General features: G+C 44.6%; 1 protein-coding gene across 1 annotated transcript in view; it reads left to right on the top strand.

The window, feature by feature from the left end:
• Positions 1-26,101, top strand: part of LOC147751043 (uncharacterized) — a 157,098-nt gene that overhangs the window by 92,130 nt on the left and 38,867 nt on the right. Inside the window, exons 15-16 of the mRNA XM_086932165.1 lie at positions 18,361-18,402; positions 21,638-21,727. Coding sequence (XP_086788291.1) covers positions 18,361-18,402; positions 21,638-21,727 — 132 coding nt within the window. The remainder of the gene's footprint in view (positions 1-18,360; positions 18,403-21,637; positions 21,728-26,101) is intronic.

The raw sequence follows: 26,101 nt of genomic DNA, 5'->3' as shown, positions 1-26,101 counted from the left end.
TGTAAAATAATAATTTAATTAGGTTAATTAATTATATAAATAACTTTTTCTAATTTTCAATGCATAATAAATAAATATAAACATTTTACTTCAGGCGAGAATTTTTAATACGTGTTTGAAAAAGAATTTTAATTTAACATGATACATTTTATCTATTTAAATATTTAATTCGAAATTAAGTTGAGTGCTGTGTTATTAATTTTGTTTTGCATTCAAAATAAAAGTATAACAGTAATTTATATAAATAATTATCAACAAAAATTTTTACTTTTTACTTTTAAGTGTAATAAACTTTTTAAATTTCCCTATACGTAACCAAATCTGGTGACAGAGACTTAAACCTATGTGTGAAAATTTACTAGTTTTTCGGGTGCTCCTCATTGTGTTTCATGGATGGAGACCTGTAAGTCTACACGTTGTAGTAAATTTACACTCAGAAATGGTGAACAGCCAAAAATAGTACATTTCCTGCTAAGAGTCTTATTATGATTTTCGGTGCTCCTAGACCGGGAGACATGTCACCGCTCCACTCCAGGGCCGTAAAACTCACTGCCGCCTGCCCGCCAGATTACAGGTAATTTTGTAGTCTGGCAGACAGGCGGCATGGCAGTCCTGCGGTGGTGCTGTTAAAAGGCTCATTTGAGCCTTAAACAGCACCGCCGCAGGCCTGCCAGTGCACGTTTCTGCATGAGAAGGAATGCACCATATTATGCATTACTTTCCGTACTGGATCTGAGGGTGCAAATCTACAGGGGAGCACAACATGTACCCCCGTGCAGAGAGGCACAAGGAGGCCCAGTAGGGCCTCCTTTGTTGCCTCACCGCCACCCTTTTCAAGGTGGCGATGCTGCACCACCAGCATATTTTGGCCTTGAACCGCTTCCAGGCTGCCACAGGATCCTTGATCCGCGGCGGTAGCACGGGTTCAGTCCAATTGCCTCACTTATAATATTGTGGGCGGTCCCGCAGTGTGGCAGTGGTCGGACAGCCACCACGTCTACAGCGGTCCCATTGACAGCCTCAGTTTATTTATTTATAAAGTTTTATATAGCACGAACATGACCCTTGGGGTTAACAGAACGCTTTGCAATATTCAATTGTTGCACCGTACAGTACAAAAGAGGTATATAGGAGTATATGGGTGGCATAGGAGACTAGTAGTTATTAAGTAGTGATCCACAAGGGAATCTGAGCGCTTTACAATACACAGGTTATTACATATTAGGTGGTTGAGGTAGTATACATACATTCGATATATACGTCATTCAGTACAAAAGAGGTAGACAATGGTATAAGGGTAGCATAGGTTACTGGTTCTCATCATAGAGTTAAAGTCTTAGAATGTGAATTTGTTCATTAGGAGTTCAAGTTCAAGTTCAAGTTCCAAAATTTGTATAGCGCACTACTCACCCAGAGGGTCTCAAGACGCTTGAGGGAGGGAGGTGTTTTACTTACGTGTTCGACCTGGGGCTCGGGCAGAGTTAGTGCGGCAGCCATCTTGGGTAGGGCTTCCTCCCTTGGGGCGAGAGGAAACAGTATAAAAACAGTAATAGGACTCTATTCGCGAGAATTCTGCAACTGACACCTGAGGCTTGAGCCGGGCGGTTACTTTTACTTTTACTCCTTCTCTAGAGCTATTTTTAAATCATTATTCTTTGTTTGCACTGCCCTCTGTGGCCTTCCCCCCCTGCACTAAGCGCGCGAATTTATCGCGACGCTGTTGTCTTTTCCGATTTTGGGTTAAGACTTCCTTTAATTTTAAAATTAATTCCTGACTAGTCTGTACTCACCACACCTAGCGCTACCTCCCCCAGAGGGTCCGGACGATTTTAAGGCTGTTCGACCTGGGGCTCGGGCAGAGTTAGTGTGGCAGCCATCTTGGGTAGGGCTTCCTCCCTTGGGGCGAGAGGAAACAGTAATAGGACTCTATTCGCGAGAATCCTGCAATTGACGCCTGAGGCTTGAGCCGGGCGGTTACTTTTACTTTTACTCCTTCTCTAGAGCTATTTTTAAATCATTATTCTTTGTTTGCACTGCCCTCTGTGGCCTTCCCCCCCTGCACTAAGCGCGCGGATTTATCGCGACTCTGTTGTCTTTTCCGATTTTGGGTTAAGACTTCATTTAATTTTAAAATTAATTCCTGACTAGTCTGTACTCACCACACCTAGCGCTACCTCCCCCAGAGGGTCCGGCTGATTTTGGGGCTGTTCGACCTGGGGCTCGGGCAGAGTTAGTGCGGCAGCCATCTTGGGTAGGGCTTCCTCCATTGGGGCGAGAGGAAACAGTATAAAAACAAACGGCTATGACTCCGCGCAGCGGACGCGTTCAGCGGGCGCGCCGTACTCGCGCCGGAGTCAAGCCCGAGTCCAGCCCGTCTGCGCCCGTCCGCGACAGTCCGGGGCGCTGGGCGACTCCTCTAAGTCCTCTGACTCCACTTGATGTCCCGGAACCGGTAAGGCACCTTGTGCATTACTCGAAACAGGAGCTTCTTGTTCTACGTTCCAAAATGGCCATTGGCTGTGATCATAACTATCTAGCCGATAGTTTACCTACCACATGTGACTTTTGCAACCACACTTTTTCATCACCTAAAGCAATACACTGCCTTTAGCTAAACCTAACATGCTATTACTCAACTGTAGGTCCATGAAAAAACACAAATTGGAAATACACGATCTAATTACTAGCAATAAGCCCGAAGTGCTATTTCTAACTGAGACGTGGTTGGATGGTTAGATAAAAAAGAACTTAAAAATTACAGACCTATTGCTAGCCTTCCATTCTTGGCCAAAGTGGTCGAAAAGGCCACGAATTCCCAACTATCTGACTTTTTAGAAAAACACCGACTGCTCGACGACTCCCAATTCGGCTTTCGGAAGTACCATGGGACCGAGACGGCCCTTATTAAGGCAGCCGATGATGTCAGAGCCATCCGGGACCAAGGAGGTACCGCTATTCTAGTACTATTGGATCTATCTGCAGCCTTCGACACGTTCGACCACAACATCTTGGTCGACCGTGTCGGAAAGTTGGGCATCCGACATCATGCCAGAGACTTACTTGCCTCCTTTCTAGCAGAGAGATCTCAAGCAGTCACCCTTGGACCTTTCCAGTCTGCGCAACTCTCGCTCCCATGCGGGGTCCCCCAAGGCTCATCCCTTAGTCCGACACTATTTAATATATATGTGTCGGACCTCGCCCCTGTCATCAGGGCATATGGGATGAGCCTAACGTCTTACGCAGACGACACACAACTGGTCCTGGCCATCAAGGGTGACGGAGGACAAGTGGCACAAAACTTTAAAGATGGACTACTGGAAATAGGAGAGTGGATGACCAAAAACTGCCTCAAGCTAAACTCAGAAAAAACTGAGGTAGTCATCTTTGGACCACTCCTCCCAGCATGGTCATCATGCTGGTGGCCAGCAGCTTTTGGCTCACCCCCCACCCCATCAGCTAAAGTCAGGAATCTGGGAGTCATCTTTGATGACGGGCTCACATTTCTGGACCATGCAAATAAAGTTGCTACCACCGCCCATTTTAAACTGAAAATGATTAGGAAGATTCGCCCCTTTCTACCTGAGGCAGCAATTAAGACACTGGTCAGTGCTTTAGTCTTGTCATCACTAGACTATTGTAACGGGCTATTTCTTAATGCCCAGGCCAGGGTCATACAAAAGTTACAGTCCATTCAGAATGCGGCTGCACGACTGATTACAGGTACTGCTAAGTTCAGTCCCATTTCAGATACCATCAGGCAGTACCACTGGTTACCGATTCACAAAAGAATAAAGTTCAAGTCCTTGTGCATAGTTTATAAATCACTTAATAACCAAGGACCGCATGCCCTCAAAAACCAATTAACTCCCTACATACCCTGCAGACAGTTACGCTCCTCCACCTTACACCAATTAGTAATTCCTCGAACAAAAACAGTGTCCAGGGGTGACCGCCGCTTTTCAGTGGCCGCACCCAGGCTCTGGAATGCCCTTCCTCAGCACATCAGGACCAGTCCGTCACTCCAACAATTTCGAAAACTTTTAAAGACATGGCTCTTCATTCAGTAAGGCGGTGACTACACTTAGGAGACAGATGATTTTTAGCGCCGAGACGCCTACGGGTATTTGCTGCGCTCTATAAATGTCAAAAATAAAATAAATAAATAAATAAATTAGGAGTCTGCCCCAGAAGCGCTGGAAGCTACCCCCCTGGCTACTGTCTATTGCGTCTAGACAGACACAAACAAAGAGGGGGAGGGATTGCCCTCATTCATAAAACTGAGCTAGAATGCATCCTTACAAAAGCCAATATACTGCACAGTGAAAACGGCCTATTTACCATCAAACTTGGACCGAGAAACATCATTAACGGCCGGTTAATATATCGTCCTCCTGGAGCAGCTGGACTATTCGAAAGTAATCTTCTTGATTATATCACGCAACCAGCTCTCCGTTATAAAAAGTTTATAATTTTAGGTGACTTAAACCTCCATTTTGAGGATAGGGAGTGTAAAGAGGCACAGGAGGTGGCCACGGTATTGGCGTCATTGGGACTGAATCTACAATCTACTGCCCCATCACACCAACACGGCCATCTCTTGGACCCCATCTTTGCCAACTGGGAAGGCATCACTGCCTTACCTCCGGTAAAAATAATTTGGTCTGACCATTTTGTCATTCCGTTCCTGATAGATAATACACTCACAGATAACAGAATCCTTAAGCCCCCTTCCCTTAAACGAAGAAACTGGAAGAAGTTTGACCAAGAAGCTTTTAGACTTGCTCTCCAAAAAAATCCTCCTTTGCTAAGTAACTCTCTTCAAGAAGCCCACGAAAATTATGAAAATTGGCTGTCCAATGCCCTGGATGAGATAGCCCCTTGGACATCCAAGCCCCCTGCCAGGCAGTCTAAAACCGCTCCATGGTTCTCTGAAAAATTAAAACTAGCCAAATCCAGATGTAAAACTCTAGGGCGCAACTGGAGAAAGCATTACAACCTCGAGGATAAAATGCTATATAAGACTGAACTCCATAAATATCGTAAATTAGTGAGATCGGAAAAAAGCCGCCATCTCAAAAATAGAATTGACTCCGCGGATAATCCTACCAAAGAACTGTTTTCGATCTATAAAGAACTTACTATTCCTACTAGATTGGAAGCTCAGGACACGTATTCGAAAGAACTATGTGACTCCATTGCTGATTTTTTTGATAACAAGATTGACAAAATCCATGCCACCTTCACAAAAGATGAGTCCAGTTCTAGCGAATCGGCAGAAGTCAACAATAGCAACACGGGGACCCCTGGTCTCACGTGCTTTATCACTCCTGAGAAACAAGAGCTTCTCAGCATTGTTAACAGCATACAATCCGGTTCCCCGAGTGATGTATGCCCACCGACTCGCTGCAGAGGAGTCATGGAGTCTACAGTTATTGACTATATCAGTCTTATTGTATCACTGTCCTTCGAGGAATGTAAGGTACTAGATGCCTGGAAAACTGCCCAAGTCATCCCCCTGAAAAAAAAAGGCCAACATCCACATCTCCCAACTCCAGAATCTCCGCCCCATATCCCTCCTCCCTTTTTGTGCCAAGATTGTGGAGAAAGTAGTGAATAGGCAGCTCATGAGTTATCTGAAAGATCACTCGCTCTTACATCCTACTCAATCAGGATTCAGAGCCTGATACTCTACTGAGTCAGCCCTACTTTTCTCCACCGAGAGTCTCAGGCGCATAGTAGATGAGGGAGAGACAGCAGCGTTGGTACTATTAGATCTAAGTGCAGCCTTTGACAAGCGTGCGGCACTCAACGCTGCAGTCTCGGCTATCTGGAATGGGAGTAAAGGGGTCAGCCCTTGCGTGGCTGGAGTCCTTCCTGGCCAATAGAAACTTTCAGTTGCATTGCCCCCCCTTTAAGTCCTCTCTTAGAAATGCGATATGGGGTCCATCAGGGCTCAAGTTTGAGCACCCCCTTGTTTAATATCTATATGGAACCCCTGGCCTGCATAGTAGAGACTTATGGGGTGGGCATTGTCAGCTACGCTGATGACACCCAATTGGTGTTCAAACTTACGCCCAACCACAGAGAAGATGCCACCAATTTCTCCAACTGCCTCTCTTCCGTGGCAGCTTGGATGAACAACAATTGTCTTCGCCTTAATAGCGACAAAACTGAGCTGTTGGTGGTGGGAAAATCCTCTTCCGCATGGTCCCACATGTGGTGGCCTGCGGAACTCGACAGTCTGCCTTGCCCAGTGGCATCGGTGCGGAACTTGGGCATAACATTGGACTCTAACCTGTCATATAAACCTCATGTGAATAAAGTCACAGCAAGATGTTTCAGCGTACTGAGGGTCCTTCGGAAGGTACTAGATCTTCTTCCCATTGACTCAAGAAAGACCATTGTCCATGCCCTAGTCACCCCCCATCTGGACTATGGGAACGCCTTGTTACTGGGTTTGAGCAAGAAGGGCACCCACCAACTCCAGTGCGCTCAGAATGCCGCTGCGCGCCTTGTGCTCAAGCTTCCTCGAAGAGCCTCAGGGAGACTGGCTTTGTCCAGACTCCATTGGCTCCCCATCAAGGAGCGAATTAAATTCAAGGCCCTATGCTTTGCCCACCGCATAGCCCATGGCACTGGTCCAGGTTATCTGCATAGTTTACTCACTATACATCGACCTACCCGGAATCTTAGATCTTCTGGTACGATGATGTTCAAAATCCCTAAGATAACTAGAGCCAAGATGGGTGGCTCCTCGTTCAGATACTTGGCTGCCAAGGGCTGGAATGAACTCCCTCTCGATATGCGGATGGAACTCTCTGAAATAAGATTTCGAGGAAAATTGAAAACCTTCCTCTTTCCCCCCATCTAACCTCCTCATTTCCCCTTGCCCCTGTCCGTTCTACCTGTGTTCATTCCTCTGAGCTCCTTTGCGGTTTTCAGCGCGGGGACACTCTGTTTTTGAGTAACCAGGCGCTGTATAAATGGCTTCTATTCTATTCTATTATCGAATATCCAGGTTTTAGTTGCTTTCTGAAAGAGAGGTGGTTCTGTGTGAGGCGGAGGTGGGTGGGGAGAGAATTCCAGGTTTTGGCCGCTAAGTAGGAGAAGGATCTTCCCCCCATGGTGGATCGGTGGATGCGCGGAATTGCGGCGAGGGCTTGATTTACCAGTTTTACTTCTTTTTTGAAGGAGGTAAAGGAAGTGATCCCGCGAACCACTGGAGGTAGGGAGTTCCAAATCTTTGGAGCAATCCCTGAGAATGTTCTGCAATCAGTTCTCTTTTTGTGGAAGGATTGTGGTTTCAGTAGTAATGAACTTGAACTACGCAATAGTCTGCATCCTCTTCAACGTTCAAGCTTTCGTGCTAAGTAGCTGGGGTATTGCTATGCAGTGCTTTGTGGGTCATGCAGGCGATCTTTAGGTGTATTCTTGCCTCGTAGGGTAGCCAGTTCAAAACTTTCAAGGTCGGAGAAATGTGATTATTTCTTTTAGTCCCTGAGCCCAGTCTGGCCACAGCGTTAAGCGAAACCCTCAGAGGGGCAAGCTTGTATTTGGGAAGACTGCATAGGGTGGTGCTTCCATAGTCCAATCTTGGTAACACTAGGGATTGTACCGCCATTTTTAGGTCGTTCTGTGGGAGGAAGGGCTTGAGTTTCCTTTGTATACTCATCTGATGATTAGCTCCCTTGGTGGCAATATTGATTTGCGCCTGCATGTTCAAGGGTTTGTCTATGGTGACTCCCAAGGATTTTGCGGAGTCAATGATGTGGGGAGCACAGTCATAAGAAGTAAGATGCTTCAACCATAAGTCTATCTTGGGTGTGTGATTGGGAGGGGGGATTAGAAGGAATTCCGTTTTTTTGGTGTTAAACATGAGGTGGTTGTCAGTGAGCCAACTTTGAGTATTCTGTAGAATAGCGTTGAGGGAGATGAAGTCTTCTGGTTGGGAGATTTTCATATACAGTTGAGCGTTGTCCACATATAGGTGATATAGAATGCTCACAGAGCTCAGTGTTCTTGCCAGGGGTTCCATGACTAAATTGAAAAAGGATGGGTGGGAGTGCTGAGCCCTGTGGAACCCCTATGGTGACCATGGAGGGTTGAGAAAGTGAATTCTTCGTCTTAATTCTTTGTGTTCTGTTATTTAGGAAGGAGGTGAACCATTGTAGCACTGAGCCAGTTAGGCCCATCCTTCGTTCCAGTAAGGACAGTAGGTTGTCATGCTTAACCGTATCAAAAGCGGAGGATAAGTCAAGAAGTATCAATAGGCATGATTCATTGTGGTCAAGCATTTTTAGGATGTCGTCCATTATGTGGGTGAGTGCAGATTCAGTGCTGTCACCATGCCGGAAGCCGGATTCGTGTTTGTCTAGGAGGTTGACATTCTCAGTGTGGTTGCATAGTTGTATTTGAACATATTTTTCCAGCAATTTTGCCAAAGTGGCGATGTTGGATATAGGGCGGTAGTTGTTGAGATCAGTGGCGAGGGAGTCAGACTTCTTTAGAATAGGTATGACCTGCCCTATTTAAGACAGTCCAATATGGGCCCTTGTCTCAAGGAGGCATTTACGATCTTTGACCATAGAGGAAGATCAGAGGTTTTTATCATTTTGAATAAAGAAGGAAGTAATGGGTCCTAGAAGTGATTTGAGGGGTTAAATAGTTAGAAGAGTGTTATAGATTTCTTGTTCAGGGATGGGCAGGAAGGTGTGCCAAGAGGCATTGTTTTTTGGGATTTCCGTCGGAGTAATAAAATGGAACTTGAGCTGAGAGTGAGATTTATCCTCAAGGGCGATAGTTTGAGAGAGGGCCTTCTTTGATTGTATGTTGAGTTCAATGGATTTTGTTTTTTCTAGGAAGAAGTTGGCCAGCTCATCGCAGTTAGGTGTAACCGAGTCGCTTGGTTCCAGGGAGTTTGGCTTGTTGCGCGCTTGTTTTTTGACGATTGTGAATCGTTTTTGGGAAGGTTGATGGCTTGGTTAAGCTGGGATTTGAAAAAGTCTGCTTTAGCCTTTAGGATCTTCCTATTGTATGAATTCCTCAGCACTCTGAGTTGATAGAGGTGCTCAATGGAGGGTGCTGATTTCCATAGTCGCTCCGCTGATCTTAGCTTTCGCCGATCCGAATTCAGGTTCTCATTTAACCATGGTTTGGAGAGTTTGGAGGAAACGTTTTTTTCCAGGATGGGCGCTGCAGAGTTAATAATTTCAAGCATTGTGGAATTGTAAAAGACTGCAAGGTCATGGACGTCAGCCATGTCTGTCGAGGGGATCTTGGCGGAGTTGCAACGGTTTAGCAGGTTGATGGCGTTGATATTTTGTATATTCCTTTTCCATTGTTTTGTTTTTGTGGGTTGACCCCTTTTAGGAGTTACCTCAATATTGATAGAGAAGAGAATGCTATAATGATCTGTCCAGTCACATGAGGTGATGGATTCTAATAATACTGTGTTAATTTTAGCTATGATGAGGTCTAGTGTCACTCCCTTGTTGTGGGTTAGACTGTCACATAGTTGGGACAGATCCTGATTGGCCAGAAAAGATTTAAGACAGCTTACACCATGATCGCTTGAGTTATTCCAATGGAGATAGAAGCCGCCCAGGAAAATCTGTGGCACTTGTGAGTTCTCATTGGATGTAATAACCTCCATTAGCTCATCGATGAATGTCAAATTATCACCCGGGGGTTGTTAAATTATGTGAAGTTTGCAGGCTAGGCGCTTGTCATCAGAGATGTTGATACAGCGATATTCGCAAGAGGATAAAGAGATTGAGTCTGCTTGATTGACTGAGATTGTGTTTCAATAAATGCAGGCTAGCCAGCCACCAGGTTGCATGTTTCTGTCTAGGCAGATTAGGTCATGACTAGGAGGTACCAGTAGGTCCAAGATGGGAGAGGAGGAACTTTTTAGCCATGTTTCGGTAAGGACGATAATGTCAAGATCATTTGTGAGGATGAAGTTGTAAATGTCAGGGGCATGTTTGCTAGCAGATCTGCAATTGATGAGTGCACATTTCAACTTGCTAGTCCAATGGGGGGAGTGGTCTGCAATTGTAATAAAGCCCCAAGTGTAAGAGTACATTTACACATGTAGATTTACTCAAGTGCAAATTTACCATTGTGAATGCTTAGGCCTCCCAGTGTTCCATACTATCAAGCCCATGCACAGTATCCAACCTTCTAACATGTCCAGCCTTTCAGTATCATTTGAACTGCTCCATAAAATGCTGTCCATATGTAAAGACTCCTGGATCATAAAGTATATACTGATATAGGGTAAATGCACAGACTGCAATATCACAAAACCAATATGCACAGCCTTTGCTATCAAAAATGTCTTAATTAATTTTGAAGCCTCTCTTTATATATCCATATACACCACCATATACTGTATTTCACAAACCCATATACACAATTGTTTCATATCATGAAACTAAATACAAAACATTGTCTATTAACGAAGCCTCTATGCGTTGTTTGGAATCTGCGAAGCCCATATACAAAGCCTTGCATATTATGAAGCTTATATAAACAGCCTTTCAATATAAAGATATATGCACAGTTTTCTATTTTATGAAATACAAATACACTTTATTGCCTATATCAAAAACGCCCCTGTTCACATTATGCATTTCATGAAGCCTATGTAAAAGCATTTATTAATAAAGTCTGTGTTCACAGTCTTTGCATATCATAAAGCGTTTAAAGAAAACCTTATGGATTTAGAAAGCTATATGCATGGCAAATCGAGAAACCTTTTTATAAAAAATGTATGTATATTATATAGCCTATGTATACCTTCCTGGCATAGCATGAAGACATTATGGGCAGCCACCAATATCACTACATCCATAAGAAGGCCATATGCACAGCTTTCTAATAACACAATATTGCCTATATATCTTGAAACCCATATAAAGAGTCTTTATGTCATGGTGTCAGTATAAATCAATCAATCAATTAATCAGAGTACTTGTAAAGCTCGCTACTTACCCGTGAGGGTCTCAAGGCGCTATGGGGAGGGGGTGAGGTGCTGCTACTGCTCGAAGAGCCAGGTCTTGAGCAGTCTTCTGGAGGCGAGTAGGTCTTGGGTCTGCCATATGTGGGTAGGGAGGGTGTTCCAGGTCTTGGCGGCGAGGTAGGAGAAGGATCTGCCGCAGGAGGTCGTTCGTTGGATGCGGGGGACAACGGCGAGGGCGAGGCTGGTGGAGCGGAGCTGGTGGGTGGGGGTGTAGAAGCTGAGTCTGCTGTTCAGGTAGGCTGGTCTGGTGTTGTGGAGTGCTTTGTGTGCATGGGTGAGGAGCTTGAAGGTGATCCTCTTGTCAACGGGGAGCCAGTGTAGGTCTCTCAGGTGGGGGGTGATGTGGTTGCGGCGGGGGACGTTGACGATCAGTCGGGCGGAGGTGTTTTGGATGCGTTCTAGTCGTTGTAGGGGTTTGGCTGGGATTCCTGCGTAGAGTGCGTTCCCGTAGTCCAGTCTTGTGCTGGCGAGGGCCTGTGTCACCATTCTTCTTGTTTTGGTCGGGATCCACTTGTAGATCCTGCGGAGCATGCAGAGGGTGGTGTAGCAGGAGGAGGAGACGGCGTTGACCTGCTTAGACATGGAGAGGGAGGAGTCGAGGATGAATCCTAGGTTGCGTGCATGGTCAGTGGGTGTTGGTGCTGTTCCCAGTGTGGTCGGCCACCAGGAGTGATCCCAGACTGAGGGGGTGGGTCCGAGGATGAGGACCTCCGTCTTGTCCGAGTTCAGCTTCAGACGGCTGCTGCTCATCCAGTCGGCGACGGTCTTCATTCCCTCGTGGAAGTTGGTTTTGGCGGTGTGTGGGTCCTTGGTGAGAGAGAGGATGAGCTGTGTGTCGTTGGCGTAGGAGATGATGTTGAGGTTGTGATGGCAGGCCACTAGTGCGAGGGGGGCCATGTAGACGTTGAACAGCGTCGGGCTGAGAGATGAGCCCTGGGGGACGCCGCAGATGATGTCGTTGGCTTCGGATCGGAAGGGTGGGAGGCGGATGCTCTGGGTTATGCCGGAGAGGAAGGACGTGGTCCATTCAAGGCCCTTCTCTGGGATTCGGGCTTCTAGGAGGCGTGTCTTTAGATTGCAATGGCATACCGTGTTGAAGGCGGCTGACAGGTCCAGGAGGATGAGGGGTGATGTTTCGCCGTTGTCTAGTTGGCGCCTGATGTCGTCTGTAGCGGCGATGAGGGCTGTCTCGGTGCTGTGGTTTCGTCTGAATCCGGACTGGGATGGGTCCAAGATGTTGTTGTCTTCCAGGTGGCGGGCTAATTGCATGTTGACGATTTTCTCGATGACCTTTGCCGGGAACGGGAGCAGGGAGATGGGCCAGAAGTTCTTGAGGTCCTTGGCGTCCGCCTTGGGCTTCTTGAGGAGGGCGTTGATTTCAGCGTGCTTCCAGCTTTCCGGGAATGTCGCTGTTTCGAAGGAGATGTTGATGACCTTCCGTAGTTGGGGTGCCATGATTGCGTCTGCTTTGTTGAATTTGTGGTGTGGACACAGGTCTGACGGAGATCCTGAGTGGATGGAGTTCATGACCTTGCGTGTCTCATCGTCGTTGACGTTGGACCAGGAGGTCAGGCGGTTATCGCTGGTAGTGTTCACTGGGGAGGTGGAGTCTGGCATAGTCGGGGTGGTCGTGGTGTTGAAGCTTTCGTGGATGTCAGCGATATTGCCGTGGAAGAAGATGGCTAGTGAGTAGTTCTTGTGAGGGCTCGATGTCGTTGGCATTGGCGCTGGGGTTGGAGAGTTCCTTTACGATGCTGAAGAGCTCCTTGCTGTCGTGTTTGTTGTTATCCAAGCGGTCTTTGAAGGAGGATCTCTTGGCTAATCTGATGAGGTGGTGATGTCTGTGGGTGGCATCCTTGTGGGCTGCGTGGTTGTCCGGTGTGCGTTCGTGGAGCCATATCTTCTCCAGTTTCCGGCATGCGCATTTGGAGGTTTGGAGCTTGTCGGTGAACCAGGTGGCTCTCTTGCTGTCGTGGCTGTTGGAGGGTTTCTTGAGCAGGGCGAGGGTGTTGGCACAGTCGTCTATCCACTGTCTGAGGTTGCAGGCTGCGGCGTCTGGGTTGGTGGGGTCGATGGGTGGGTTCTGTGCGGGGGTGGTGATCAGCTGGTCTTCGGTGACTTTGCTCCAGCAGCGACGAGGCAGCTGTTGGGTGCGGTGGTGCTTGGTTGGTTTCTTGAAGGTGAAATGGATGCAGCGGTGGTCGGTCCAGTGGAGTTCGGTGGTGTGGTCAAAGGTGACGTGGGTGCCTGTGGAGAAGACGGGGTCCAGCGTGTGGCCGGCGGCGTGGGTGGGTGCGGTGACGAGTTGTCTGAGGCCAAGGTTGGCGAGGTTGCCGATCAGGGTGGCGGAGTTGGCGTCGTTGTTGTTCTCGAGGTGGAAGTTCAGGTCCCAGAGGAGGGTGTAGTCCGTGGAGGCGAGTGCGTGGGTGTTGGCGAGGTCGGCGATGGAGTCGCTGAACTGAGCCCGGGGTCCGGGGGGTCTGTAGATGAGTGTTCCTCTGAAGGTGGTGTTGGGGTCGGTGTGGATCCGGAAGTGGAGGTGTTCGGCGGTGTTCAGGGTGTCATCTGTGTGGATGGCGACCTTGAGGGTGGACTTGTGGACGATGGCTATTCCTCCTCCGATTCGGTTGGCGCGATCCCTGCGGGTGATCTTGTAGCCGTCCGGGATGGCTATGGCGATGTTGGGCGCCAAGGAGTCGTTCCACCAGGTCTCAGTCAGGAAGGCCACATCTGGGGCAGAGGTGTTGAGCAGATCCCAGAGCTCAACAGTGTGTTTGCGTGCGGAGCGGGTGTTGAGGAGTATGCAGGGAAGTGGTTGGGTCCAGTCCTTGGAGGTTTGGTTGCTCTGTTGCAGGTGAAGCTGCAGGTGCGGCAGGAGAAGGGTCCGTGGGTCCGTTTCGGGGCGGCCTGGAAGCAGTTGTGGTTTCGGCCGGCGTTGATTGCGTGGAGGGTGCTGGCGTCGTAGTGGAGTCTGGTGTCTTTGCGTTCGCGGGGTCCAGGGGTCCAGGGGTTCTGGCGCTGGGCGCGGTCCAGGCACAGACGGGCTTGCCTTTTGCGCGCCAGCGGTGTGCCCGCTGCGCGCGTCCGCTGCGCGGCTGTTGAGCGTCAGGCATATATGGGGAGGTGGGAGGGAGGAGCAGCTGGGAGGCGGGAGCAGCAAGTGGGCAGGGGGCCGGGCCGCAGGGGGCACAGCGGCATGGAAACAGTGGTACAGAAAGCAAAATGGAGCACAAGGGGGGGAAACGAGTGGCCCAGAGCAGAAAACGAGGCCCGAAGAGGGGGAAACAGTGGTACAGAAGGCAAAATGAGGCACAAGGGGGGGGAAACGAGTGGCACAGAGCAGAAAACGAGGCACAAAGAGGGGGAAACAGTGGTACAGAAGGCAAAATGGGGCACAAGGGGGGGAATGAGTGGCACAGAGCAGAAAACGAGGCACAAGAGGGGGAGACAGTGGCACAGAAGCAAAAAAGACGGAGGACACTTACCAGCGGCAGTGGCAGTGGCAGCAGAAGCACACAGTCGGAGCTGCATGGAGGGGGAGCGACCTACCAGGAGGGTCAGGGGTAGCCTTATAGATCCTGAATTCTTTTTCCAGTAGTCCTTGTTTATCATGATGGCCATATACACAACCTTTGCATATCAAAAACCCTCTCAAAACAGCCTTATTTATCATGAAGCCAATATGCACAACCTTGCATATTGTGAATTCCATACCAATAGTCCTTGTACGTCATTGTGCTCAGATACATAGCCTCATTTCTTAATGTAGTCCATTTATATGTATGCACTATTTTTATAGTGTGAACCTTGCTGAAAGGCAGATGACCACTGAACTGAGTCAAAGACATAGATACTCTGAGGCTGAATGTAGGTAGGGATATTAGGTTCTGATAGGAGAGATATAGTGGCGTGGCCTCGCCAAATAATGAGGCCCAAAATAATGCGACTAATTTCATGGTTTTATTATGCCAGAGTGCAACAATATGGGGTAATTGTATCAGTAAAACAAAAACAATAGATTATGGATTAGAGTTACATGAAAGAAAAACTAAAAGAAGGGAATAGTAAAGAAAAAATTAAATGATGGCATTTGGCCAACCCCCTCTTTAATTTAGGTAATGAAATTAATGACATTAAGTTATTAAAAAGGAAGGATATAATTAATTAGAAAAAAGACATAAAAGGTGAACAATGAAGGGATGAGGTAAAGTAAGGCAAGGGGATTTGTCCACAGACATTAATTAAAAAACAAATAATACATTTTAAAAAGACGACATTTCACTGACATAACGCGAAAATAATCGCGAGATTATTGAAACAAATAATAAAAATAACTGATCCAACATTAACCACTACGATAAAAAATTACCGGATACTAACCTCAAAGTGACTAATGACCCCAAGATAAACACATGGACCCTCAAAATATATATTTGGTCTTGTAATCATGTTCAATCCTTACCTTAGAACATTGTTACACATCTCACTAGTTTGTCCATTGGTCACCAACACCATCAGTATAAGCTATAATTCTGGTAAAAGAGTCATTGGAGCTTACCTTGAAAACACTTTGCAACATGTCTGTGAAGTGCTTAACATTTTTGGGAGATGTCTACTGTTGGTCAGACCTGTCAGAACCTTTTGTAGTGTTCAGGGCAAAATGTTATGCAGGGCCAGTGGCGAAGGAAGGGGGGTCCCGTGGGTGCGGGCCGCCCCGGGTGTCATCACTGAGGGGGGTGACAAAATGGCAAAAATATTGCCATTTTGTCACCCCCCTCAGTGATGACACTTGTCACCCCGGCTTGACAAAATGGCAAAAATATGTGTTTTTTAAACACATATTTTTGCCATTTTGTCAAGCGGGGGTTGACAAGAAATTTTCCGCACCGGGTACCACCTGACCTTGCTACGCAATTGTGCGGTCCCACTCTAGCTGGTAATAAACAAGCTCCTTGTACCTACAAAAATATTTATATGCTGGGGAAGGAGAACTCACAACATTAAATACATTTTATACTTGTAGCATTGGGACCCAAAAAGCGCAGGGTCCAAGTCAAAGGGCCCCGGCTGCCCTCCTCTTCTGATGACACTCAGTGTGACAAAAGTGTGCCGAAAGAGGAGTGAAGGTTGGACAACACGTTTCTCTGCAGCTGAGAATACAAACACTAGGGGCACTTTGGTATTACAGAAGGGGGCGCAGACACTTGTGCGTTACCTTCAGTAATACTGATAGGGATGGCGCACCTAAAGCACCAGCATCACCTTCAGGGGGCGTTCCCTTATTTGCATATGGGCATCCCCTATGCAAATGAGGGAATTCCTTCACCATATGACAGACACTGGCGCAGAGGCAAATAAGCTCTCCTAGCTGGTACACAGTGAGTGCGCCCCCTGAGAGCAGCCCTAAAGGGGGGAGAAAGGGGATCCAATGGACCCCCCAGACATCCCCTTGCAGGCGGGTGCAGTCCCTGAGTGGATCTCTAAGCCCCTTTAAAAGTGCAGGCGGGTGCACTGTGAAAACATGGAACGGCTGCCAGTAGCGGCTCCATGTTTTCTCAAGAATGCGTTGCCCCCAGTGCAATGGGAGTTTGTGGCTGCCCTGGGGGCATCGCATACATTGTAATAGGGTGCACTGTCATTGTTTGATCCGGGCACACCTTTTGGAAAGTGCGCCCGAGGCAAACAAAGACAATGCGTAATACGGCTCCAGGCCTGCTAATTACCTCTAAATTATTATGGAGTCCTATGTTTGCAATAAAGAAACACTGTGCAGTTATTGTCCAAAGCATCTTCAAAGTTTACCTGTAAACTTGAGCGCGTTTCTTACAAGGTAATTTTAAAAGCATAGACAAAGAACATTAGTCTGCAACTCATGTATGGAGCACAGATTTGGCTTCCTCTGACCACTGAAGCTATTGGTGAACTTGAGGGCCTTATTTTAATATGTTTCTTAGTGACATATGCACAATTACAGCTTTAGTTCATTCATTGAGGTTGTGATAAATCTCTTAGAATGTTCTGTAGGGTAGGAGCCAGAGTCAGTATTGTTGTGTTGCATCTATTGTTATGGAGAATGTATATTTGACCACAAATCAAACTGTATGATTTTCTTTTAATGTTGTATATCACGTTTTGTTTGGTTATTTGAATGTATGGTCATTTATGATGTCTTTATAGTTGAAAACCTTTGTTGGCGAGAATGTATCAAACTACCTTCCTTTACCACCGTGTTCATTGTAGATATATTGACGAAAAGACATTGGTGGGCGGAATGCTTGAATTAATCCTAGCCATTTGTAATAACTCAGGGCAGCATTCCAGCCCATCGTTTTTTGGCCCTCTCAAGACAGGAAGTAGATATATGCAAATTGCCTTGATCCTGTTCCAATAGAAAAGGTCCAGCCTGATCTGCCTCACTAGCTAGGCCTTAATAGGCCAAAACTGGTCTGGGGATGGTTGTGTACCTAAATATTTTTTTTTACATTTCTTTAAAGAATTTATAAAGTGCTCTGTCACCAACTGTTATCCTGGCGCTAGCCTCTAAACGATTAAGATCACAAGGAGGAGGATCACGGAGGAGATAAAACCCCCCAAAAAGAGAACAAAAGAGTCATAATTAGTGGGGACCTGGCCTATTAGCTCGGGCTGGACTGTTCCTATTGAAGCAAGACTAAAACTGATTTGCATATGGTTGGTACTTGTCTAGAGCTCCATATTGTGGAATGTGCCCGAGCGAACACCAGTGACGGAAATTATTATAACATTCTCCCCATCAGTTTTTTTTAATCAACTGTAGATATTCGAAGTGCAATGGATATGCCCAAACCTTAGTCATGTGCTCACTGTGCCACAGCACTCATGCTGACCTTCACTGATGGGGTGTAAATAGGCTGAAACCACTTTGAGATTGCTTGTGTCCCTGTGTTGGGATGACATGGACTGGCCTTTCAGGCTTGACTTATGCTGTTGGAGCAGGACCAAAGCTCATTAGCATATGGCTGGTCTCTGTCTAGAATGGAATAGTGGGTGAAAAACAATGCTCTGGAATGTGGCATGGAGCTCATCATCAGTGGCTGATATTAAGTCAAGCTGTCTTGCCATCACTTTGTTGTTTGTTGCAGTGTAGATATGTCACAACCTGTTACACCGCAGACACTACCTCTGCTCCTTTCCGTTGTGTTGTGAGCTCTATTTTGGACTCTGGGTATTCTGAGTATATGATCGAAAGTGTGCAGGGCAGAGAAGAACAAATAGCAAACAAAATTATAAAACTAATATCTATTTAATTACTGTATAGACATAACTCTGCGGTTAATGCTACTTTTCTGTTTCCTCAGCTCGGCCCATTAGATAACAGCATCATCCTGAAAGGATCCAAGGTATGATCCTGTCCAGATTGTACAAAGAATCTTGCATGTGCATGTCCCTTTAAAGAAAAGGTATCTCTTAAAAAAGAGGCCCCGCCCGTGGACAACTGCAGTGAGTGACCACCAGCATTCCTACCAAGAGGTCGTGGAAACAGGTTAAAGGGAACTCATCTCCTTGATGCTCAGAGAGGGCCAGAACATATGAAAACAAAAGGAATTAAAGTGTGTCTGTCGGTGCTAGGAAACCCAGGTGTTTCCACACATTTTCTCTCCTCAGCTTGGAGTTCTATAATGAGATGTTAAGTGTAGACAACTTCCAGTGGTAGGGATCTCCAAATTGAGCACAAAGAATGGAGTGCAGGGGTACAGCAAGGCACAGAGCCATAGAGTCAACGTAGAGTTATACAGTAAGACATGGAGCTTGGTTATTCTCAGCAGAAGTGGCATCCACAGCCAGGCATGGGGCACAGGTACTCACTACTAGCAGATAGTCCCACAGGTGCGTATGTAGTACAGGCAGCCTCCAGCAGGACGTAAGTGAACAGCTGGCTGTGGAATATTGAGATTTGTTAGCAGTGCAGAGTTTCATTGCCAACAACCAACAAGCAGTCCCATTACACAAACATTTCATAACTGTATTGAAGCCTGGAGATCAGGCACCATTGTCTTTCCACAGCAAATTCTGCATGACCCCTAGTCCAGAAGGTGAAACTGAGTTACCCATCACTCCTTGCCTGGCTTTGATACAAGCAGTGTGGCATCAGTTACCGTCTTCCGCATATGCCCATCCAACCCTTTGAATGCCCATTGTCCTTAGCTTCTTTCACTTTTCTCTTAAAATTCAAGTCTCCAACTTGGGTTATGTTTTTGTATACGAACAAATAAAAAGGTCAATGTAGTTCCTGAGTTGGGCTACCTTGGCAGTATTACTAATTGTTACATGTAGTACATATGGTCTGCACTGAAGCAAGAATGGATGAAACCTATTTTGCACCATATTTGCTCCATTTTGCTCCAGTCCATGACACCTTTTGGCAGGATTGAAAAGGAAGCATTGGATTTGGAACTGCCTTCTCGTAACCTAATAAATAATAAAGGTACTAACCATTTTGACATCTGGTATGTTTTTACAAGTGAGCTTAAATCATATTCTTCATTTCATAAAAGGTAAGCTACAAATGTGGGACTTTTGTTTCCTCCGTGTATTTGTCCTGGTATAAAACACTTTGTTGTTTAGTCTGTAATAAGCTGTGAACAAAAACAGTTATCAACATTGAGTTCCCAAGCAACAAAAAATTTAGCAAAATGGATGACCTCTAGTTTTGTACAATGTAAAACATTCAGAAATATGGGTGCCCCTGCATTCAAATTTGTCTCAACTTTGTATAAATCCAAGGTGTCCAACGCAGGACCAGGGAAAGAGTGCCAGGTCGATGCAAGATTTTTAAGATTTACATATAAAATGCATTGGCACACAATTAACAAAAATGGAAATCCATAAAATGGTCATTAGAATCTTAAAATTAGGGCAAGGATCCACCCCTCTCAGTCCTACATTGAGTTCACTGACACAATGTTGTGGTAAAAAATATCATTGACAAAAATATTGTGTCAAAAATATTGTTACCCACAATATCGTGCTCCTTTACCGGTAATAACCAAAATATCTGAACAAAACATCATTGATACTAATATCATCCCAAACTATACACACATATAGTTATTTTAATAAATTGAGTTTAAAGTAGTAAATGTTAAATATTTTAACATATACATTTAATATAATGTACATTAAATAAATTGCTAATATTCTTAATACTATTTATACATACTTATATAAACACACACACATGTGTTTGAGTCTGTATATATATATATATATATATATATATATATATATATATATATATATATATATATTTATATATATATATATATATATATATATATATATATATATATATTTTATAGGTAACAATTAATAGACATATTTATTTTACATTATATTTTTTAAATATTTTAAATTCATTACTATGAATATATATATTTATATATATTCACAGCAATTTCTATGAATATATATATATACATTCATAGCAATACATGTAAACTATTAAACAATAATGTAAAATAAATATTTTTATTAATTGTTACACTGTACACATTTATTGTATAATCTATATATATGTATATATATATATACACACACGCATATATTTATAATTCAAGAAACAAAATATTAATGTAGACAATAAAATACAATATAAATATTTAGAACTCCCCAAAAAACACATTTACTAACAATATTATAAACATTAAAATAAATAAAAAAATAAAAACAATATAAAACAGAAAAAACTATAGTTGATGCTACAAAAACTATTTAACCAATATTATGAAAACCTCTGGAGTATCAGAATATTATATATACTATTCCCACTCTAGTTTATGCAAAAGTAGAGAAAGTGTGTACTTTGTAGGGATTAAATGTACTATTCCCCCTCCAGTCTGTGCAACAGTAGGAAATGTGTTGGACTTCAGAGGGATACAATTTACTATTCTCACTCCAGTTTGTATAATAGTCTGGAAAGTGTTGGATTTTGGATGGGTGAAATTTACTATTCCCACTCCAAACTGCCCAAAGGGGTTAATTTGACTATTCCGACTGTAGTCTAAGCAAGAGTAGGAAGGACTTCACTTCAAATACATTACATATATGAGTAACCCTATGAATGTAGAAATAAAATATAACTCTAATGTAAAAACTATTAATTAGCATGAAATATATATTACGTATAAAAACTAAAAACAATTAATCAAGTTACATAATTACTATTCAATAATTAGCAATGAATGAATAATTCCTATTTAATTATAATAGTATATATATAACATTTATATAAACAACAGTAACATATACAATTTATATATCAACTAAAACACATTAAAATAATTAAAAATATATATACTTTTGACCGCTGATATTAAAAACATTGATAATATATAAAATGATATTAGTTCAAAAATCAATATTCTTGTCAGCGATATTCTAGTATAATTATATTTATGCATCATGATATTTTATTTCAGATATTTCTGTCTCCCAATATGTACAACTCAATATTTTTCTCCAAACAGCCCTACGTAGGACATACCTCATCTAAACTATTAACCTGTGACTAGTAGCATAAGCCAATGGTAACTCACAATCCAACACAGGCATTGCAATAACTCTGCTTCATTCTAGGGCGACCCAGGCCAGAGGGGAGAAAGCGGATTGCCAGGAGAAATGGGCATGAAAGGAGAACATGGGATTCAAGGGCCTCCTGGTCCAAGGGTGAGTGTTTCATTGATGCTTGTTCGTGTCTGTGCATCAGGTTTTGTGCTCTGTATCACCTTTGTCTACCTGGCAAGTACACGTGACATGGGCCCTTCTAGTGGATAGGGTCCTTGTCACATATGCTTACCATGTACTCTTCTTCTTAACAGTCCCTCTCTTTCAATGCCAAGTGCTGAGTGCAACTCTCCATGCAAAGAAAAAGACTGAGAAGGACCTAACACAGATTCCACCTTCGACCCCTGAATGCACCTTTGGACATAGGATGCCTGCTTTGCCCCAAAACATCTATCCAGACAGACTCTGCCCTTGAATGCCCTTCCTAACACAGGATGTTCACTCTGCCTCAAAATATCCTCAAAATATCCAACTGGCCGCATCCTGTGCCATTCCTGGCACAGGATGCTCACTGTGCCCCAAAATGTCCATTCAGGCAGAGATTCTGCTGTCTGCCCCTGACACAGGATGTTCCCTCTTATTCCAGGAGTCCTTGACTCACAATGCCTCTTTCCATCAAGAATGTCTTATGCTGCAAAAAATAGCTTAAAAAAGTTATGAATATTTTTAAGTGGCTGCTTGGAACTGATATGTATATTCAAAACAGTCAGTTCTTAGTAAACACCCCCTTCATCCTAATTAGGTTACCATGAACAGCCTAAAGAACCAGAACAAAGATGGACACTTGTAACCGCACCTCCCACACAGTTCGGTGAATCAGAGCTTGGTGTGCTCTTTCCTCAATGCCAGCCATTGTGTGAAACTACTGCTAAGCAGAAAATATTTAGAAAACGATGATATGGAATGGTGCACCCAGTAATTAAGGAGTCCACAATCCTGCGTATCTTGACATTTCCTGTATTGAATGTTGTTGTGTTTCATAAAAGCAGCCTGAAAACAGCCAACGCATTTCGTTCAAAAAGGATTTAACTTCCTCAGGACCCGTAATTATGCAATAATAATTTAATCGGACAGTAGCGGAATCCTCATGATTCAATTGCCACATGCACCATGATCTACAAGACATGACAAGACAGTCATCCATATCCTGGGTAGGGGCGGGGGGTTATGACTTTCACTAATGTTGACATCAGAACTCGTCAAAGAATATAAGGAGCCAGTCAGAGAGGTGGTAAACAGGCTATGCTCCACAGGAGGAACAAAGACATGCTGGACAACCTGAACCCGCTGTCTCCAATCTGGACTCGTTGATGGGATTTCCTCAGGACAACCTGAGTATTCTGATCTTCTATTGAGGGTGCCGTTGGTCAGTACGCCGCCTTTCTATCTGTTCATAGATGAGCGCATATCCCATGAACATGCCTCCTCATGAGCACCAACAAACACAATAAACATTGTGGAAAATCTTTTTATTTAAAAAAAAGTATATTGGTTCATAATATTGTTGAGGGGTCTTAGGAAGTGTCATTGAAATCATAAGATTTACTTTGTGCTGCAATACCTTTTTGAAAACAAAGCCCTGCCCTTGAAGCATAGACTTAATTTCCAAACTCCAGAGACAGTAGCGGGTTCCTGGTTTTCTGATTTCTTTGCCTTGTTGCTATGGCAGCCTGTGATTACTCAGTTGGACAATATGCTCAATTAGAAACATAATCAATACCAAAGGCCACGAGTGTTTTGATTACTTTCAGTCACTTTTCTTAGACTGTGTTCTGAATAAAATTCAAAAATAAGCACTGGCAAAGACAAAAGATCTGGCTTTAATGAGAGAATGTACAAAAACAGCCTGTGTGCATGCCTGTATGTTGCCACAGCTACTGTTTTTGCCTGGACTTGTTTATCAATGTCTTCAAAATGCTTCAATAGGCAAAATGTGATTCCTCCACCAAATCATAAAAAAATTAAAAAAGTCAGCTGTAATGAAAAATAGTTTTTGACAATTTCTGTGTAGTTGTGTGTATGAATTCAATGTGTCATGTTTGTGTGTGCTCCCTCAAGCACTGCAATGAAGGCAATCTGTAGGAGGTATAATGGTATGCCCAACAAGCAAAGGAAAGGTGAGAGAAATATCTTCCTTTGGGCGTACCCAAAGCCCACACTATGTATATTTGAACGAATTGGTAAAAATAGGGTTTCTGACAGCTCTAGTCTTAAGCCAGAGCCTAAAAAAATGTTTTCCAATGTAAGATTCTTATAAAGGACCCCACTCTATTTCCCCTCCTACAGCCTTCCATGTGCCGCACTGTCATTCAAAAGGCCACCATGCGCATTGATTCGTTCTTTAGAATTAGTCCTCTGGTTCTGATTATCCTCATGATTCAGTAACGGATAATCTTGTCTTTGGCATTGTTTAAACAGTGTTTGAGACTCTAAAACAGGCAGTGTGAAATTTGTAGAAGACCAAGGGCTGGTGCCTAATTTTTGTTGTGGTCTTTGCTACCACATGTCAGGGAGTAGAATACCAAAGCTGCGTAACCTTGATTCCACCTCAAGCCGCTTTCATCCATCTCAGACACTCCCTGCCCCTTTATGTCACTCATGTACGTTCTTTTTCATCCTTCCTTTCTCCCTTTGGCACAGTTTTCTGGCTTTCTCTTTCTCCTTCTTTTCTTCTTTCTTTCTTTATGGCGATGTTTGCTCTTTTGCTCTGGGTCAAAGTCTGTTGAGGAGAAATAAGTTCTCTCAACTAACAGGAGCCTTAGGGGGATAAGAAGCAGGCCGCCCCCCACTCAACATACTCTTATACAACAATGGCCTGCCCCTGGTAGGCTCTGTGGCTACAAGGAATTTGTCTTGTGGCAGAGGAAATGTATACCTTCTGTCAACACAGTTATGCACACCGTTGCAAATTTAAGTCTGGCAATGTTGCCTATGTGTGTGTGTCTACTAGCTCCACCACCCTGCTACATATGTCCCCTGTCTTCCAAACGTGAAAAAAGGGGAGGGAAGGTTGACAGTGCCTCACGGAAGCAACACCACGGGGAGGATTATATCAGACTGGTACTCGCCTGATTCCTCACTTCTCATCATCGGCTACTGCCAACCCCAAAAGAAATGGGAGAAAAACAAAAATAAAGAAAGTGCATATAAATCAGACAGCCATCAAGTGTTGTATGTGCTAGAACCCGCTGTGATATATCCGTGCCCAGAATAGTGAAAAACAAATATACCACATTAAAAAGAGTAAGGCTAACTGGCAACTCCTGACTTTATTCTGTGCTGTTAGCTCACTCTATTAAAAGTCAACCGACATGTTTCATCACTTTATCTTACGTTTCAGTGATTTCTTCAGGGTTTTTGTGGGTCAGCGTGTAGCATGCACCTTTCTGAGTCTTCCCTTATTGTACCTGTAGCGGTTGGTAAAACATGAAACACACACATTACATTTGTACATTAAAATATCTCAGCGAGTGGCACCGAGACCGGTGCAAACTGGCAAATGGCCGTATCTTGAGTTATAGATAGTATTACCAGGTGGCCTTGTTTGGCAAGCCTACCCGGCCCCCGTGGAAGACTGCTTGACGTGTACCGTCCCCTGACTCAGTGATGGGACGCTGTGAACCACCAATAGGTCGGTATCTGTGGCAAAAACGAGAAGCGAGATAAGCGTATTGGAATGCATCGCACCTCACATATGCCTGTCAGTTTATTATTGCATGGTCCCCTCCTGCCCCACTCGCGATTTCCAAAAAGGTTCCCCTCTAGTTGTTAACAGGCTGGCTATAAGACTCCTTACCGCTTACGCGTCCAGGTGTGGTCTGCGCTCACCCCTCGTGTGTCGTAGCGGTGCCGGTAGTCTATTTACACAGCCCGTTTCCTGGTCACGTGGACGAACGTCTCAACGTGACGTGACGCGTCACGTTTCCTAAGTTGCGGGCGCCATCTTGGAACGGGAAGATACATCAAGGACGTATCCGTATCGCCAGTGTCATTTACATTTGGGCAAATGGTCCACCGCTACGACACATGAGGGGTGAGCGCAGACCACACCTGGACGCGTAAGCGGTAAGGAGTCTTATAGCCAGGCTGTTAACAACTAGAGGGGAACCTTTTTGGAAATCGCGAGTGGGGCAGGAGGGGACCATGCAATAGTAAACTGACAGGCATATGTGAGGTGCGATGCATTCCAATACGCTTATCTCGCTTCTCGTTTTTGCCACAGATACCGACCTATTGGCGGTTCACAGCGTCCCACTACTGAGTCAGGGGACGGTACACGTCAAGCAGTCTTCCACGGGGGCCGGGTAGGCTTGCCAAACAAGGCCACCTGGTAATACTATCTATAACTCAAGATACGGCCATTTGCCAGTTTGCACCGGTCTCGGTGCCACTCGCTGAGATATTTTAATGTACAAATGTAATGTGTGTGTTTCATGTTTTACCAACCGCTACAGGTACAATAAGGGAAGACTCAGA

Source organism: Lissotriton vulgaris, chromosome 1_1, assembly GCF_964263255.1.
Source record: "Lissotriton vulgaris chromosome 1_1, aLisVul1.2, whole genome shotgun sequence".
NCBI classification, from domain to species: domain Eukaryota; kingdom Metazoa; phylum Chordata; class Amphibia; order Caudata; family Salamandridae; genus Lissotriton; species Lissotriton vulgaris.
The sequence above is the reverse complement of the archived record's forward strand: the minus strand, read 5'-3'. Positions and strand labels throughout refer to the sequence as shown.